The 17,220-nt window shown below is 36.8% G+C and overlaps 2 protein-coding genes across 4 annotated transcripts; both read right to left on the bottom strand.

The window, feature by feature from the left end:
• Positions 1 to 4,083: 4,083 nt before the first annotated feature.
• LOC145601715 (uncharacterized) lies at positions 4,084 to 7,860 on the bottom strand. The gene is made up of 2 exons (XM_081657778.1): positions 6,186 to 7,860; positions 4,084 to 5,529 (listed from the first exon to the last, which is right to left on the bottom strand). Exons 1-2 carry the CDS (start codon positions 6,888 to 6,890, stop codon positions 4,234 to 4,236), a joined length of 2,001 nt encoding a protein of 666 aa, XP_081513904.1. The 5' UTR covers positions 6,891 to 7,860; the 3' UTR covers positions 4,084 to 4,233.
• A 6-nt stretch (positions 7,861 to 7,866) lies between these two features.
• On the bottom strand, positions 7,867 to 15,868 carry LOC145601716 (pentatricopeptide repeat-containing protein At3g04130, mitochondrial-like). Of its 3 annotated transcripts, XM_081657780.1 has the most exons (5): positions 14,149 to 15,868; positions 10,277 to 10,415; positions 9,692 to 10,011; positions 8,646 to 8,730; positions 7,867 to 8,472 (listed from the first exon to the last, which is right to left on the bottom strand). In XM_081657780.1, the coding sequence occupies exons 1-2, from the start codon at positions 15,743 to 15,745 to the stop codon at positions 10,387 to 10,389; spliced, it is 1,626 nt and encodes a 541-aa protein (XP_081513906.1). In that variant the 5' UTR covers positions 15,746 to 15,868; the 3' UTR covers positions 7,867 to 8,472; positions 8,646 to 8,730; positions 9,692 to 10,011; positions 10,277 to 10,386. The 3 variants fall into 3 exon arrangements, with proteins under 3 accessions (XP_081513906.1, XP_081513905.1, XP_081513907.1); XM_081657779.1 differs by having other exon boundaries at positions 7,867 to 8,730; XM_081657781.1 differs by lacking the exons at positions 7,867 to 8,472; positions 8,646 to 8,730 and having other exon boundaries at positions 9,689 to 10,011.
• Positions 15,869 to 17,220: the final 1,352 nt, after the last annotated feature.

Raw genomic sequence — 17,220 nt, 5'->3', positions numbered from 1 at the left:
TGGGTATTGGTGGGCGACGGTGGGCGACGGTGGTGGTGGGTAGAGGGCGGCAGAGGCAGCCAGTGGTTGTTTAGGGTGAGCAGTGGTGGTGGTTTGGGTGGGATCTGGTTTGGATGGATCTGGGCTAAGGGTGGGTGGGTCTTTTTCTTTTTTTTTTTGTTTTTTTTAATACTTTTAGCGACGGCTTATGACGGTCGCTAAATTCGATATTTGCGACCGTTTCATAAGGCGGTCGCAATTTTAAATATTTGCGACCGTTTTTATGACTGTCGTTGAAAATAGTTAAAACGGTCGTTAAAAATTTGCGACCGTCAAACAGTCGTAATTTTTTTTTTTGTGACCATGATAATAACGACCGCCATGTTGCAACCGTTGACGGTCGCAATTATGTTTTGCGACCGTTTTCACTATTTTTTGCGACCGTTTGCGCCGGTCGCAATTTGGCCAATTTTTAGTATGTAGTGTACATTAGGAGCTTCCATAGAAAGAATTGTAGAAGCGTGTGGGGACTGAAAATACTGTTGAATTTTATCAACATCCCAATATAGAGTGTGGGGAGGAATAAAGAAATTTACCGTCCAATCATTTACAGTGTCGAGGGGGATTCCTGGTTTGAATTCAGGAATAGTACCATTGACCCAATTAGACTGCCCTGCAAGAATGTTATTGCCATTCCCAACTTTCCAGCTGCAGCCGTTTGAGAGCAGGGCATCAGCATGTAAGAGACCTCTAAGGCCATAGGAACTCCTTCCCGAAAAGCGGCGAGCAGGAGATGGAGCTGAAGCTAAGAAGTGGGCACGGGCAGTATAAACTCTGGAAACGAGAAGTTGGGGGTTGTTAACAATTCGATCTCCAGACTTGCTTCATAAGAAAGGCTTTAATTAAAGTGGAGATGCAGCGAATACCCAACCCTCCCATACCCCGGGGGAGGTGCATCTTATCTTTGCCAATCCAATGCATACCCTGACTCCCAGAGTGGGACCAGAAAAATTTTAACAGAAGGCCATCAATTTCCCCGCAACAGATAGCGGAATTTCAAAGCAAGAGAGAAGGTGAGAAGCCATAGCAACCATGATGGAGTTAATAAAAAGAAAAATTTGTGAAATAACACCTTTTATAACCCTTTTGTTGTCAAAAAACACCTTATAATTTTTTTTTTTGTTAAAACACACCTAAAACCAGATTTTTTTTTTGTGAGAACACACCTTCCCCGGTTTTCAAACCATTGACTTTGGTTTACTGGAGTTGACTCGTCACGTGAGACTCACGTGAGGGTCACATTTTCAGAATATCCCTTTCTCTCTCCTCAAGCCATCACAACCACAAGCCTAGAAAACCTTAGCCACCGACACCATCGCCTAGCCGCCACTAGAACCACCTCTTAGCCGTGAACTCCACCACCCAGCAACCAAGCGGCCATCACCGCCCACGGCCCACCCAAATCACTCTAAACCTACCCAGAAAATCCCCCCTTCTTCATCCATATAACAACTAGGCCATCCTCAGCTCCTCCAATGTCGGCGCAACAATATACGGCAAAGAGTGATCACCTTAACCATCAAAAACAAGATTAAAGTCAGTAATTTGTAGATTTGATGTGGGTTTTTGTTAGGGATTCTTGCTCCATTGTTAGATCTAAGGAAAAGTTGTTGAAAATTGCAGATCTTAAGAAGGAAGGAGTGAAAATGGAGGAGAGAGAAAGATAGATGCGATTTTTTTGGGTGGATTTTTTATTATTTGGGTGGGCAGTTATGGTGGCTAGTTGATTGGTGGTGGTGTCCATGGTTGAGAGGTGGTTCTAGTGGCGGCTAGGCGGTGGTGTCGGTGGCTAGGGTTTTCTAGGCTTGTGGTTGTGGTGGCTTGAGGAGAGAGAAAGGGGTATTATGAAAATGTGACCCTCACGTGACGAGTCAACGCCGGTAAACTAAAGTCAATGGTCTGAAAACCGGGGAAGGTGTGTTCTCACAAAAAAAAATCTGGTTTTAGGCGTGTTTTAACAAAAAAAAATTTATAAGGTGTTTTTTTACAACAAAAGGGTTATAAAGGTGTTATTTCACAAATTTTCCTAATAAAATTAACTTTTGCGGTTGAGAAAGACGGGAAGCATTGAGTGTCATAATCCGCGCCACAACTTTATCGACCAAAAATTGGAAGCAATCCCTCTTTTTCCCTATGAAATCAATAAGGGACCCTAGATGATGGTCAAACACCTGAACAGGCGCCATTCTAAAAATAGCTTTAAATTCATTCTGCGCCAGTGGAGGAGTGTTCGTGCTGAATTTGAGGAGTGACTTGTTGAGGTTAAGCTCCTGTCCCAAAATTTTTGTAAAGCGCTGGATGATCTTGAGGATACTAGTGCACGAAGAAGAGGTCGCCTTAAAGAAAACCATGGCATCGTCAGCGAAGAATAAATGGGAGATAACCGGACTATCCCTGGAGATTTTAATCCCTTGAAACTAGTGCAAATCTTGGCCCAAGTGAAACATTCTGGAAAAAATATTCATGCAGAAGAGGAAGAGATAAGAGGATAAAGGATCTCCTTGACAAAGACCACAATTAGGCCTATTGTTAGGTTATCATGTCCTACGTACCTTAATTTATACGATTTTTTTTTATTTTTTTATTTAGTATTTGTGAGCTAGATATTCATAAATATGGGTGATATAAATCTATTTCATCATCAGTAGCCTCACTTGGTAGAATCCAAACCGTAATTAAACCCTACTTGTATAATATAACTGTATAAGGTACCATGCATAACATATAACACACCCTAAATATTATTTTTATAAATAAATGTGGCCATGTGAGTATGTGACTAGCCACACACAAAACTTGTTATAAAAGGAATAGACCTGCTATTATAATACAAGCACATTAGAGTATAAATAAGGAGTTGTTTATTAATTTGAGTGTCATGAGGTAGGCTAATTAAGAATCATACGGTGCACAAAATTTTATGTATTGGAAGGAGGTGCATTAAATTAGTGGTTAATACTCCGTATGTGACAGACAATTCAATGTGAGAAGATATGACTCCATGCGAGTATTATATATTAGTGATACTACGTTAGATTAGCAAATTATACGGAGTAAATTGGATATCAAACTATACCTTATATGATTATAGTTCTTAATCTTCTTATAATACATCTGTTTCATAAAATGTACAACAAATAAGCTTGTACAAATTTCTAAACAAAATTTATTTGTGAGTTTTGTGAGTGGTGAATTGAGAGAGAGAGAGAGATACGAAGTAATAATTAACAATTAACAACTTAAATTATATAACAATGAGACGGCCCTGTCATGAATACAACAACAGGTTACTTAAAATTGAATTATCAAGCTGATTAATTTAAGTAACCGGAACAAAAAGATAAATATACGACATCCTTATAGTCGTGTTAATTCAGAAATCGCAGTAGCTTTTACTACTGCTACCACCACGGAGAACGAGTGTGTGCCACAATTCGAGAAGTGTCTCTTATATAGTCAAGGACCCGAATGTTGCTTCGGACATTGTGCTCGGTTAACTGAATTTACTGGGTTTTGCTCGTCAGGCTGGAATAGTGGATCGTCTGCATCTTCATCGTAGACTCGTAGTCGTTACTAAGTTACTTGTTAATTATGTCCTGTCTTGTTGCTTGTAATGTCTGGTTCGTTTGCTTAACTTGATTTTCTGTTTTCTTGGGCCCGTATTATCACACCACCCATTATACTTAGGGCACCAGTCCAAGATCAATGATTCCGCGAAAATATCCAACATGTTTCATACTTGTTTGTTTTGTGGGTCAGATTTCACTTTTCAAATAAGTAAATGTTTTTGGATAGCGCAGTGTTAAATTTATATAAGTTCAACAGTTAAGCGATCCATGATTTAATTCAAAGGGTAAACTGTCATAAGGATTAGAAAAGGCATCGACGTGTTCAACAAATTAAGTGATCCATGGTTTAATGCGAGTATGTGACAAAACATGTCAGGTTAAAAAAGAAAAAGAAAAAAAAAAAAAAGTCGAAGTAATCGAAGTATTATGATGAATTAATGATCCTGTAAAAAAAAGAAAACTGATGAATTAATGATTGATTAACCACAAAATTGGATCGAGGGTAAGGTAAAGATTTCCAAATTTAGCTTCATCCTTATCAACTCTAATCAAATTATAAAGGAAAAGTATAAAGTAGGAAGAATTCCCTAACTAAAATCATAACATCACCTAACCCTAATGTGTTTCAGAAGACGAGCCTTCTGCAACTGCTGTTTGTTCTTTTGACTGTAAGTGAATCTTCCACAGCCAACCCTTGAGCCCCAAAGCAGAAGTACTGATTCATTAAACTCTTGTTGAAAGAGCTTACCCTTCTATGCTTCTCACCCACCAACGGCTTTCCACCACTTAAAGGCCCGCTAAAAAATGAGGATCTTCCTGGACTTTTTCTGTCATAGTCGCCTCTCATCTTATCTACTGCAGTAGGGGAAGATGTCAATGATTCAGAAATTGAGCTCGAAGGAGAATATCGAGCCAACGATAAACAAGATCTGGGCGGTGTTGCTTGCACCACCCCTTGCATTAGGCTTGCAGTGAATTTCTCCCGGGCAGAAGGGCTCGGAGCTGCCCTTGAGAATTTTTGTCTGAGTGGAGTTATACTTTCATCTACGTTTCTGCACACCTTAAACATTCCAACATCATTGTGCTCCTCCACCTTTGTACTTGATAATATGTGGTGTGGGTTGGCTGATTCGATTTGTGTAATAGGGCACATGTCAGTTTTGCTGGGTCTTCGAAGAAACTTTAGCCATCTTGAAGCTTTCTTGTTGCTCTCTAAGCCAAAATGGCTTGTTACTTCGCTAGAGCAAGAGCTGAACCTACTACTAGGCGGTTCACAACTAACCTCAGAGTCATTGCCGTCTTTTGCATATGGGAATAACTCGGCATCTGGTAATCTGAAAGAAGTCCCAGGACTAGTTCCAATGCCCTGAATTCTCAACTGTCTAGCCAAAGCACTTCTTGTAGTATAATCTTGACAATCAGAAATCCCTCCAGCTGATGTAAGTTGCTTGATTAGAATATTTGATGATGCTGTATTAGGGCATTGCTTGAGGAGATCCAGAGGGGTAAATTCATCAATATCACGAATATTCAAATCGATTGAAGGTACCCTCATTAGGAGCTCCACAACATTGCACTGAATGTTCTCAGCAACAGCTACATGCATTGCAGTTCTTCCTTCTGTGTTTCTTATATTGATGATGTCTTCCAAACTGACAATTCCGCCACTTGCCAGCCATTTGATGAGTTGAAGCTGCTGGTCAATTCGATGGAAACCAGGGGACCGGAATCCAGCCACTGCCATGTGTAGAAATGTGTTACCATCATTGTTTCTCGATGTGGTTAATGAGGGTGCTTCAAGGACTAAAACCTCCACTACAGCAGAGTATCCTCTGTATGCAGCAGTATGTAATGCTGTATTCCCTTGATTATCAGTGGAGCTAATGATACTACTATATGTTGCTATCAAATCCTTAACCACCTGCATCCCAGAATGATAGATTAGCGAGATAATTAACCACAAGTCATTCTCAATAGTAATGCAGCAATTATTAAGTATAAAAAAATACATATTATTTGTTTTTGGTGGGGAGGGGAAAATTGTAATAGGAAGCTCCAAGGATTTTTTTTTTTTTTTTTTTTTTTTTTAAATAACCATAGTGTAGTGCTTTATCCAACTTGTACTATTTTTCCACGTTTTCCTTTATTGGATTTCCCAAATCATTTGCACACTTGCCTTTTCAAGTAAACTCTAGTACTTTTCTCTCTAAGGTCCCCCTCCTCCTTCTGTCTATCCACAATACTTAAAATTTCATGCCATGGATAAGATACAATATGATGTGAGACTTGCTAAAAAATGTTCTAAGAGGATTTTCAAAACAACCATTCTACTAAAAAAGGTTAGACAAAGGTAAGATTGTATAAGACAACAGGAGAGATCCATACTACGCGGTGGTTGTAAATGGGAATACAGTAAACAAAAGGCAACATGTTATTTATTAGATCTATGACAAAATTCTAGACTAAATCAAGAACTAAAGATAAGCCAATAAACCTAAATCTAGTAAAACAGGGAATAATCATGATCAATTGCTTAGATTAATTTTTTTTTTTTTGAATTAAACAAAAAGTTCTCACCTCAAGTTGGCCTCTTCCAGAAGCAGAATGCAAAATGGTGGATCCTTGACCATCTCTATAACCTGAAACATCAGAACAATCCAACAAAAGCTCCTTGAGAATCGCTAAGTTCCCTCCTCTAGCAGCAGCATGAACTGCCCTATTCATCATCTCCCCTACAAAATCCTCCCCTAATTCACCACTATCTTTATTCACATTCATAGCAGATTCAAGCAAGAGCCTAAAAACCTCGGAATTCTTGCTTCGAGCAGCAGCGTAAAGAATATCAGTGACACCATACTCACCTTCTCCAACAACAAGAAGCGGATCTCTCTCAAGCAAGTCCTTAACAAACTCCATATCTCCTGCTGACGCTGCGGTGTAGAGGAGCCATCCACCATAGCCGGCCCTCATCAGAGAGTTACGATGCAGCCCTTCACCATTACTGGGTTCACAGTCCATGAGGAGAGCCCGGGCCACACAAGCCCTACAATGGGCAATCTCATCATGTGGCCTGGCTTCTGCTTCGAGGCTGTCCTCCCAGACAGTCTCAAGGCGGCGTGTTCGGCGGAGGGAGGTTAGCTTGATGAGAAGGTTAGGGTCAATGCGGAGGAGTTCTTTAACTAAGTCACAAAGGCCATTGGCTGCTGCCCAATCTATGGGGGTTGCATACCACCATTGGTCTCCTGTGCTCTCCCAACTAAGAGGGAAGTATGGGGTGGACATTTTCTTTTTTTATCTACCAAGAAAGAGCTAGAGTTCAGAGACAAAACAACAAGAAATGGAGGGAGTTTCAACTAGAAAGAAAAACATTACAGTAGTATATAAAACGAGAAAACAGGTACAGTACATTGTATTTACTTTGTACAGGCATTTTCTTGCAGAAACTTTATTCCAAAAACAGGAGGAGGATAGTTTTAAAGATTCTCTAATGCCTGTAAATAGTACATAAAGGGTCCAACTATGAAAATGACAGTAAACTGTGAGAGTAAAAAAAAAATGAAATTTAGTTGGTCCCACTAATATGACTCTCTATTAGATCACAAGGAAGAAATAATAAAGGTAGTTGTGTCATTTATCAACATTATTTATTTTTAAAGTGAAAAGTGGCATGAGAAATACTGTAGTACTATATTTTAAACAATACCTGCATATTCAGAGAATAGCAGAACTGAAATCTCATTAACAAAGGTTTCTGGCTTCATCCTGCTTATTAAAACAGGGATGGGGGCAAGGAGCAGATCTATATTTTCTAATTTTCTCCCTTATCTAATCAGACATTTTCCTTTCATTAGAAATAATTTTTTGAAGGATAACACTAATTACTCGTTACTATTTATGTTATTGCTTGTTATATAAATTCCTAATTTATTTAGGCCGAGTGACTTGTACATGGTTTTGGTTTGGTAGGGGATGTAGGGAACTTCTTATCATTGTTTTAATATCAGACAAACATTAGTCTACGAGTAAAATTTTTCAGCTTCATTTTCTCCTAAATAAAACTCGGCACAGCAAAAATCACATACAAACAAACTTAGGCAAAGAAGTTTAAAATTTCAAAATAGCAGGCAATTCAACGTACCATAAGTAAGTAAAAATAAATACTGAGTGAAATAAAGGTCAACAAATTCGGCAGACCCACACAATAATTGGAATATAAGATAAATCTGATGATAAATTAATAATACTACTTGTATTATAAATATTGCGTTGAATGTTAAAATATTGTATGATATAACGAGAATCTAATATGGAAGAGCAATTATTTTGGTAGGAAAAAGTAATAATTAAAGGATTTTAATTATCATTATGCTCATCCAATAAAAGACCCCATCTTGGATTAACTACATTGGCCCCACACAGCACATGGCAGTTTAGCAAAAGAGAGAGAAAATGAAGTTTCATGGAATTAAGCTAATTTCATCAATCCATTTGTCTCTACCTTGATGTCCTATCATTTGTTAGATTATGAAGCGCCCTTAAATCAGATCAAGAGAATTGATTCTTCATCTTTTTCTTTTCCTTTTTCTTTATTTTATTACCTTACCAAACAAGCCTCATGTCATGTGACTAAACATATTCAAATCCCTGAACAATATGAAAAAAAACATGCAGGTATCCTATGCAAAAAAAAATAAAAAAAAATAAAAAAAAATAAAAAAAAACACAACATTAGACATAAAGAGATCTGAGTATGACAACACTTGCTTTAGGTTCCATCCAGAGTAATAGATTTGATTGCATCACCGCGATGTAACAAATCTTGGGCTTACAACATAAATCGCGATTGCATCCGAAAAATAAAGCCCTGGTTCAGTCATGCCAGAGTTTAGGCAGGTCAAAATAATATATGCAACTGTATATTGGTAATTAAAAGCATTTTGGGTAGGAAAAAAAAGGAAATTATGGATCTCAGTAAACCTAGAAAATCAGAAGTCTGACAATAAGCCACCGACTAAAACCGAAATTTTCAGGCCATACCTAGAAATTTAATGGCAAAACAATGTAGAACTAGAAAAGAAGAATGACAGATGTCCAGATACTCCACACCACAAATCCTTTGACTCTGCCGAAAATTAAGTCATTTAGGGCCTACATTTATTTTTTAAATGAGAAATGACAGAAGCTGAATGGGTTAAGATTTGAAACAAGATAATTATCCAGCATTGAGGTATAAGCGCTAGAGCATATGAAGAACTGTTCAACTTATAAATCTACTTCGTAAGATTATTTATCATAACCAAGATCATGACATGAGATGACGATGATAAATTATTAGCAAACCGATGTTTAAATCAAACTAGTACTGTATAGACTTGTGATCTTGGGATTGAAAGAATCACTGGATTGACAAAACTGAAGACTGATACAAGAAACAATAAATAGTTTAAGGAATTGGATGATATTGGCTTCATTGATACTGTTGGGAAGAGTGGCAATTGCTAGAGCAATATGTCTTTGGTGCCAAATTTATTTATCAATCAGATAAGAAGAGAAGGAAGTAAAAAGACAAGCAATGTCTAAAAATTTTGGTGCCTAAGTTCCAATCAAAATATCATCCAAAAGGCCCAGCATACATCATTTGGGTATACACTACACAGAAATATGGAGCCGCAACATTTTGCTACAAATTAAGGCTACACTTCACAAAGAAGAAAATATAGAAGGGACAAGTTTTTATCATAAATCTAATTAGTATATTAGGAAGAAGTGTTCAAGTACACTCACATCAGCTAAATTTTTTATTTTTTTTTTTATCTCATCCATTTTTACATCATATTTTAGTACTGAAATAAAGCAGACTAATCTAATAAGCTACGAGTTTAATTCTTGTTTAGGTGGAAAACATAATCCTTGGAGAAGAAACTGTGTCATGAAACAGAGAAAGATGTTAAATATCTTAAAGGCAACAATTATGCTGCACTTAAAGAGATTCATCTATGATTATTTACTATACACTGGAAGACATATCATTGAAAACAACATGCATTTAAATCAAAAGAGTTGGAATGAAGTTTCAAGAATACCTTTTGCAGTAATTTCAAGACGTGTCTGCATGACTATTCTTGCAGTAAGCTTAACACTGTCATTGGAAACATTTGAATTCTCCTCTCTTTAATTTAGCATGTTTTGATAGCTGTAACAAAAAAAATTAGGATGCACAAACAACAAAGAAGATTGCCTGCGTCTCTCAAGAGCAAGCAGTTCAGCTTCCATGAACCCTTTATTTCTTTCAGACAACATGAGTTGTTTCAGGAGTTGAGATTTTAAGCAACTTCTACATTCCATTCTACTGCATCAGCTCTGCAAGTTTGCGCTCATTTCATCGATAGGAAGTTGGCAAATCCTGGAAGTCCAAAACATAACAATATAAAGCTTTGACAACATTTTCCTGTGAATAAAAACAGACATAATCCTAAATTCTGTAGTTGGTAGGTTTTATAAAAATTCATGCAAGAATTAATACTAGAAAGTAGAAATATACATAACTTTGAGGAGGTAAAGCTCTGGTCAGACATCAGAAATCAGTGACACAAGGCAGTGGGCACATACAATGATGCAATCTACTACATGACTCTTAATGTAAATAGAAATAAACAGGGGAATCTTACAAGGGATTGTTGGCATCGATTGTATCATCCCCATCACCAAGACCGACAGACAAAGGGCTATTACAGCCTTGTATAACATGGTGGGCAGCAATGTCCAGGGACTCCTGACATCAAATAGATACATTGCTTCCTCTAGAACCTGCTAAGTAATGAAAACAATATCAAACAGCATCCAACTTAGAAATTTTATGCGGAATTTAAGATTGCAGCACTTGAGATCATTAACAAAAATTAAAAGCTAAAGGGCAAAAAAAAACTCCCTTAAAGACAGCGTATATACGATATAAGTACACTAGCTAGGGCAATACGTATTACTCACAGGCCTTTGGTGAGTTTTATCAAGAATTCAGGTGCAGTGCTGTCCATCAGTTCATGATTTGAGTGTTGAGTGAAGACTAAAGACCCCATGTGAGTATGTGACCTAAGAAGTTGCTTAGGAACTAGGAAACTTTGCTTAACATTCTTTTCAGAATTTCAAGGTTTCTCCATATTACGTACAAGGTCTCACGGACAAGAAAATCAATCATGGGACTTCATTACATAATATCCAGGGACATTGCATAATGAACAAATGCACATTCTAGCTCCTATCAACATGGCCTACAAACAATTTTATTGGAAACTTTTACTTCCATTCAGAAACAGTCAGGAACTCACACAAGTATGCATGAAATAATTAGTACTAGAAGGTCTAGAACCATATAAATTTTGAAGGCTGTGATTCTCAAGTTGGATACAGAAGCAACAACATACAGCATGCGATCTACTAACAGGAGGATATCACGGAGAGCTGTATAGTATCACCAAGCCAGAAAGCAAATCCCACTACAATTGTCCCAAGAATTGAAACCAATAGTATCTTGACAGCCTTACATTGAAAACATTCTTGCTTTCTGAAGACGAACTTCACCACTAATCACCTAATTATAGGAAGATAAACTTCACCACTTTGGAAACAAGAAAGAAACTGTACTACCTGAAACAGAGCAAGAATTCCATCATAAAACATAGCATGTAGACAACTATACCATCTAGATATGTGTCCTGAGAATCCATCTAACAAGCAAAAGTGCTATACTTATGAACTCCCTCATGGGCAATTGACTAATTGATTTTGGGTATAATGTTATCCAATTTCTATGGCCCTGTCAATAAAAATAAATAAATAAATAAGGAAAATTTGTTAATTACTACCTCAGAAAGAGCTCCCTTGTTAATTACTACCCGCAAAGAAAAAATTTTCTAATTACTACCCCACATTCAACATAATTGCACCGATTACTACCCAAGTGTTATTTCCGGCGACTTAACTCAACATATTATGTCATAACTCAAGTGTAACCATATATTAACCCAACTAAAGTTAAATTAACCTAACCCACCCAAAATTTTTAAAAAGTTACCCCCAATTAATTACCCCCCACTTATTACCTCACCTAACTGGCAAAAAGAAACCCACTTATTTCTTTTTTTCCTTTTCCTGATCTGTTCTTCATCTTCTTCCTTAGCAAAACCCCATTAGAACCTGGAATTTCAGTTCGTTTGCGAAGCAAAACAAGTTAAAGCTTACAATATTTGCCCTAACTAACAAAGTAATCTGCTTGTGAACTTGGGTGGCAATTGAATTTTGCAAAAAATGCGGAAGAACAAAGGAGTCACCATTGGAGGAGTGAACAGAACGGCCCTTGCAATCGTTGGGTCCAAGTAAGTAAATTTACAGTCTTTATGTGATTACCACTATGAAAATCGTATTGCATGTATGAAATTGGTATGTAATTGTAATGCTTAGCCCTAATTTTAAACTGAATTTGAAGTGCTTAATTTAGAAAGTTGTTGCTTGTGGTGGTTTTGTGAATTTATTTGGTCGAGCAAGTTGCATACTCATCTTCAACCTAAACCAATTGATATTGAAGGTTAAATTCTGCTCAATTGTTCAATTGTGTAAAAAACCCAAATTTACACAAAAAAACCCTAAAAAATTTGTTCAATTATCACAACATTAAGGAAAATAAATCATTTACCTTTTGCAAGCTGAAGTGTGCGAATTACCAGGAGGATGAACACTTACGTGATTTACAGAGGAAAGGATGAGAGGATTTGGGTTGACAATGGTGAAAGATCCGTTGAGAAGTTCAATTGGCTTCTCTCAATTGATTTTATATCAGCTGAGTTGTTCGGGTAAATTTCTTAGTTAATTTGTGTTAATTAAGGTTAATTAGGGGGTAAAAGGTTATAATTTGGGTGGGTTAGGTTAATTTAACTTTAGTTGGGTTAATATATGGTTACACTTGGGTTATGACATCATATGTTGAGTTAAGTCGCCGGAAATAACACTTGGGTAGTAATCGGTGCAATTATGTTGAATGTGGGGTAGTAATTAGAAACTTTTTTTTTTGCGGGTAGTAATTAACAAGGGAGCTCTTTCTGAGGTAGTAATTAACAAATTTTCCAATAAATAATTAAAAAAAATAAAAAAAATATGGTCTCTTTGATATTGAGAGACCAAAGGAGGCTTCCATATAGCTATAGCCAAGTTCAAGATTCCAAAATAGTCACATAATCATAGCCTTTTGCATGGATTTTCACCAGATGATTTCTTATCAGTTGTCATCAGTAGTTTAAGCAATTTAAGGAGCCTGTTCCAGATTCTAGGAGACATCCTTCCACTAGTCCACTACTGTCAAAAATATTTCAACGCCTTCTAAATTACATATTGCAATCATAGAGTTTGTTATGGATAATCAACATTCACTCGGAGTCTTTTCTTTTACCTGGTGCCTTGGTGGCTACTAGAAGATTGATAAACCTATGTAATGTGCAATCCAAATTCCATACAACTTTTTCTTAGAATTACTGTCAGGCAACAAAAAATTTAACAAGCATGAGTGCTTCAAGATAGGAATCAAAAAGGAGCCTTTAGTATGGTGTGATTATGGGGATTGAGCAGCTTGGTACATTGGGAGACTTTCCTCTAGTACTCGGCCCTTGATGGTTTTTGGGTAACTTCTCCAAGATTTAGTCAAAATTTCCATAAGTCTATGGGGCAGTGGGCTACGACCTACGTCAAAGATATCTAAGAGTAAGAAACATTATATTAGTTGAGTGCAACAATCTTAGGTCTAAAGTCATATGGTCTTGATGGCCTTTTCTAAGATTTCATTCAGATTTACTAAACACTCTTGGTCATAGGCATGAGGTAAAATATTCATGGTATTTCTGAATTTGGGTACAATGTGTGATTAACTTACATTATTCTTCTAAATTACCATAGGAGTATTTGTAATCTCAATTTTGGTCAAGTTTCATCTATCGTCCTAAATTTTGGAATAATTAAGAACCAAGGACCACCTGAAGAATGGAACCCTAGGAAGTGGGAGACAGATACATCCCTCCAAATCAATTTACAACTAGAACAGGATTTCAGAGGCATATATTTTGGGTTGCACCATACGTTGCAGCCATTAGTGGATCTGAAGAGGATCCCCTGGTGCTTCATTAAGATCTTTTGTGGCTTCCTAGAGGATTTTACAAGCATGGGTCGTAAGCTTGTAGCCTACAAAATTCACCTTGCCAACTATCCATAACTATTCTCAATAAAATTGACAGCATCCACATCATAGGGAGCACACATCATAATATATTGATGTCTAAAACCAATTCTCTATCAGTCTATCCCAAAAAGACCAATGTGTCACCTCAATTTTCTCAAAACACACCTCACATAAAAATATAGGTTGAATATAAAAAGTCTAGTGGTTTACACAGGAAATTGTACTCGTCACAAACTCAAAGATAAATAAAGGACATCTATTAACAGTGAACCAAAAAAAAGTGTTTACAGGACATATGTTGCCATTAGTGATGATTCTGACCTGGAAAACTCTGCCTTAAAGAAGCTTTAAATTTATCAAAGTGAAGCTCAACTCTTTCAGCAGCATCATACATGTTCTTTTGTCTAACTTCATCTAGAAGCCGACGGTATGTTTGATACCTCGGTACCAGCTCCTTACAAATCATCTCCTCGAATAATTGGAAAGCCCAATCACATCTGTCCACTCTACAAAGACCATGAATTAAAAGTGAATATGTTGAATCATCAAGACTAAGCTGATGCTTGACAGTCATATCATCCAGTAGTCCGCTCAAGCAATTATCCGGCATCCTCAATCTGAAGCACGATTTAAGCAATGGATAGAATGTCTGAAGGTCCGGCTTACAAAGTGCTGCCTTTTCCATGTCTTCCAAAACAGTGAAAGCCATCTCTTGTTGGCCATGCCGACAAAACATACCAATTAAAGTATTGTAGGTACAAGTGTTAGGATGAACACCGTTCATTGGCATCTCTACTTTAAAGATATCAAAGGCTTCCATTATGCGTTGAGCTTTCCCAAGGGTATGAATCAATGCATTATAAAACTGAACGTCAAATACACATCCAGCGGATTTCGCTGTGTTAGCTATTTGTAGAGCATCTTCAAGTTTATCAGCCTTTGACAACAAAGACATCATAGTTATGTAAGTAACTACACTAGGTAGGCAGCCCTGAGATTCCATCATCTCAAGTAACTCATACGCCTTATTCCAATTAGAAAGTCGGCAGTATGACTGAATTATAATCGAATAGCTTATAACACAAGGGGTGAAACCATTGCCTTTCATCTCTTGAAGCGTCCAGTACGCTTCTTCAACCCGTTTAATCTTGCACCAACCATGTATGAATATAGTAAAGGTGTGCACCGTAGGAGGAATATGAGATTTAAGGTCCAAATAGATGCCACGAGCCATCTGCACTTGACCCTCTTTGCAAAGAGTATCAAGCAACAAATTCATGGACTCAGCATTCTTCTCCAAACCATAAGTAGGCAACTCATCAAATGTCCTCACAGCATCATTCCATCTACGAGCACCAGCAAACCTTCTCATAATTTTAGCCATAGTTCTAAGAGTGACCAATTTCCTCTCAAGCATTTCACCCTTCAACTCACTCATCTTATCAAACTGCCTCGCCTTTCCTAGTATGTCTACCATTAAATCATATGCTCCAGGCAAATGCTCAAAACAAGACCGCGAATCAGCCCACCTAAAAACGGCATAAGCCGATTTCCAATCGTCTTTAAACCGATTAAGCAACATATCAACAAGGGCATGACTAACACTAATTCCCTCACAAATTTGATCATTCAACAATGAACTCAAAATCTCCTCCTCACTACTACCAACACGAACCTTGTTTACAACTAATTGAATCTTCTTAGATAATCCTTCTGCTAGGCTATCAAATTCCCTAGTTTCGGAAACTGAAGATGTCGAAAATTTTGCATATTCATAACCCTTAACATAACTATCATTCTGCAAATGCAATTGCAAATGGAAAGGTACTGATGCAATCAAATATTTTGAAGCTCTTTCACTCAAATAATTTCTAACTAGGGTTTTCAACAACAAATTCTGCAGTCTAATTAGAGGCATATTCAAGCAAATTTGAATTCGAATGAATTAAACAGTCAGAAAAATTGAGAAACCCCAGAGATTGACTTACCTAAGTACGAACGAACGAACTAAAGAATCTGGAGTTCTCGAATTCTGGAAATAAGATTATCCTCAATTTGAATTGAAAAACTTTGTTTGTACGAGTAGTTTGTGACTGTTGAGGAAGAAGAAGCTGAGAAGAGAGACTGACATTTTAGTTTCAGCTTTAGCCTATAGGCCCAACATTTCTTTAAACTACGCTAACGCGTGCCGTGCACGCACTATAGTTGGTTTGGATGATCGGATCGGGTCTGATTTGGTCAGATTAGGATAATTTTTTAAAGTTGAGTCATGCTAAATTATTGTGTCTATGCGAATCCAAATCCAAATCGCATATTTTTCGGGTCGGTTTTAGAACGGGTCGGATTGGGTGTGGCTTTGACACCTCTGGGCCTCTGGTCATATTCGGAATCTCTTTCGATTTGCTCTTACATCACAGATTTAGTAATTGGCAGTATTAATGAGAGAGAATATATAAACAAATGTATTTAGTGACATAAATGTCCACACATTATTCTTAAGGGTTAAAAAAAGAGTGTAAGTTTTATGAATGACGGCAAATAAGTAAATAAACATTTTAGATGGTGTAATTTTTTTTTTTTTAAAAAAAGTTTTAGATGGTATAATTGTCCAAACACTATTCATTAAAAAAAAAAAAAAAAAAACATGTACATATTAATGAGAGTATATATGTAAATACATATTTTGATGGATATAATAGGCATCGTCACATTATTCATAAGAGTAATCTTGTAGTTTTTATAAGGTAGGGAAAAAAATTCATACAACTCTGTGCAGACTGCGGAGTCTTTTGTCGAGAAGTCATTCGAATAAACGGGTCGTGTTCGTGTTATTAGGTGTTCTCGTGTTTTTTTGGAAGGAAAGATACAAAAGTTCGGGAAGCCTTCTCAAGATTGTACTGCGACTTATACATTTAGATAATTTGTAATTTAATGGCCTAAAGCTGCAACACAATCTGATGTTGGATTGGCTTTTCGATACACATGGCGAGAAAAAAATAACCTCAAAGTGAGTCAATAACTTCTCTTAGGTTGTTATCTTGTTTTCTTTGCATATTTTAGGTTGTGTTATTTTTGTATTATTTGTAATGTGAAAAACATAGCTTAAAACGCAAATCTTTTTTTTATATATTAATTGTTCTTTATTGAGGCATTAACGACTTGTTTGTTTAGAGAAATGGGATTGAGAAAGGAAATTGGGATGGAATTAACAAGTAGTTAACCCTCCAAAATAATACATAGAGATGGTATAAGGGATAGGGATAATATTAAATGAGTAAAACTGTAAAAGATATTTCTACAATGAAAAGGGAAGAAGGAGAGTGGAAAAAAGTAAGTAATGGTAATTATGTATTTTTTGTTAGTGATCCCAATCTAATCCCCATCTTATACCAA

Source organism: Chenopodium album, chromosome 21 (assembly GCF_948465745.1).
Source record: "Chenopodium album chromosome 21, dcCheAlbu1.1, whole genome shotgun sequence".
Taxonomy (NCBI): domain Eukaryota; kingdom Viridiplantae; phylum Streptophyta; class Magnoliopsida; order Caryophyllales; family Amaranthaceae; genus Chenopodium; species Chenopodium album.
Note: the sequence above shows the minus strand (reverse complement) of the source record. Positions and strands in the feature narration are given on the sequence as shown.

Coding starts and splice junctions, on each gene's coding strand:
- LOC145601716 (XM_081657779.1), bottom strand. CDS start 15,745: ATGCCTCTAATTAGACTGCAGAATTTGTTGTTGAAAACCCTAGTTAGA. Junction 10,416..14,148: donor TTTAAGGCAGAGTTTTCCAG/GTCAGAATCATC, acceptor ATTACTTAGCAG/GTTCTAGAGGAAGCAATGTA.
- LOC145601715 (XM_081657778.1), bottom strand. CDS start 6,890: ATGTCCACCCCATACTTCCCTCTTAGTTGGGAGAGCACAGGAGACCAA. Junction 5,530..6,185: donor CTGGAAGAGGCCAACTTGAG/GTGAGAACTTTT, acceptor TCTGGGATGCAG/GTGGTTAAGGATTTGATAGC.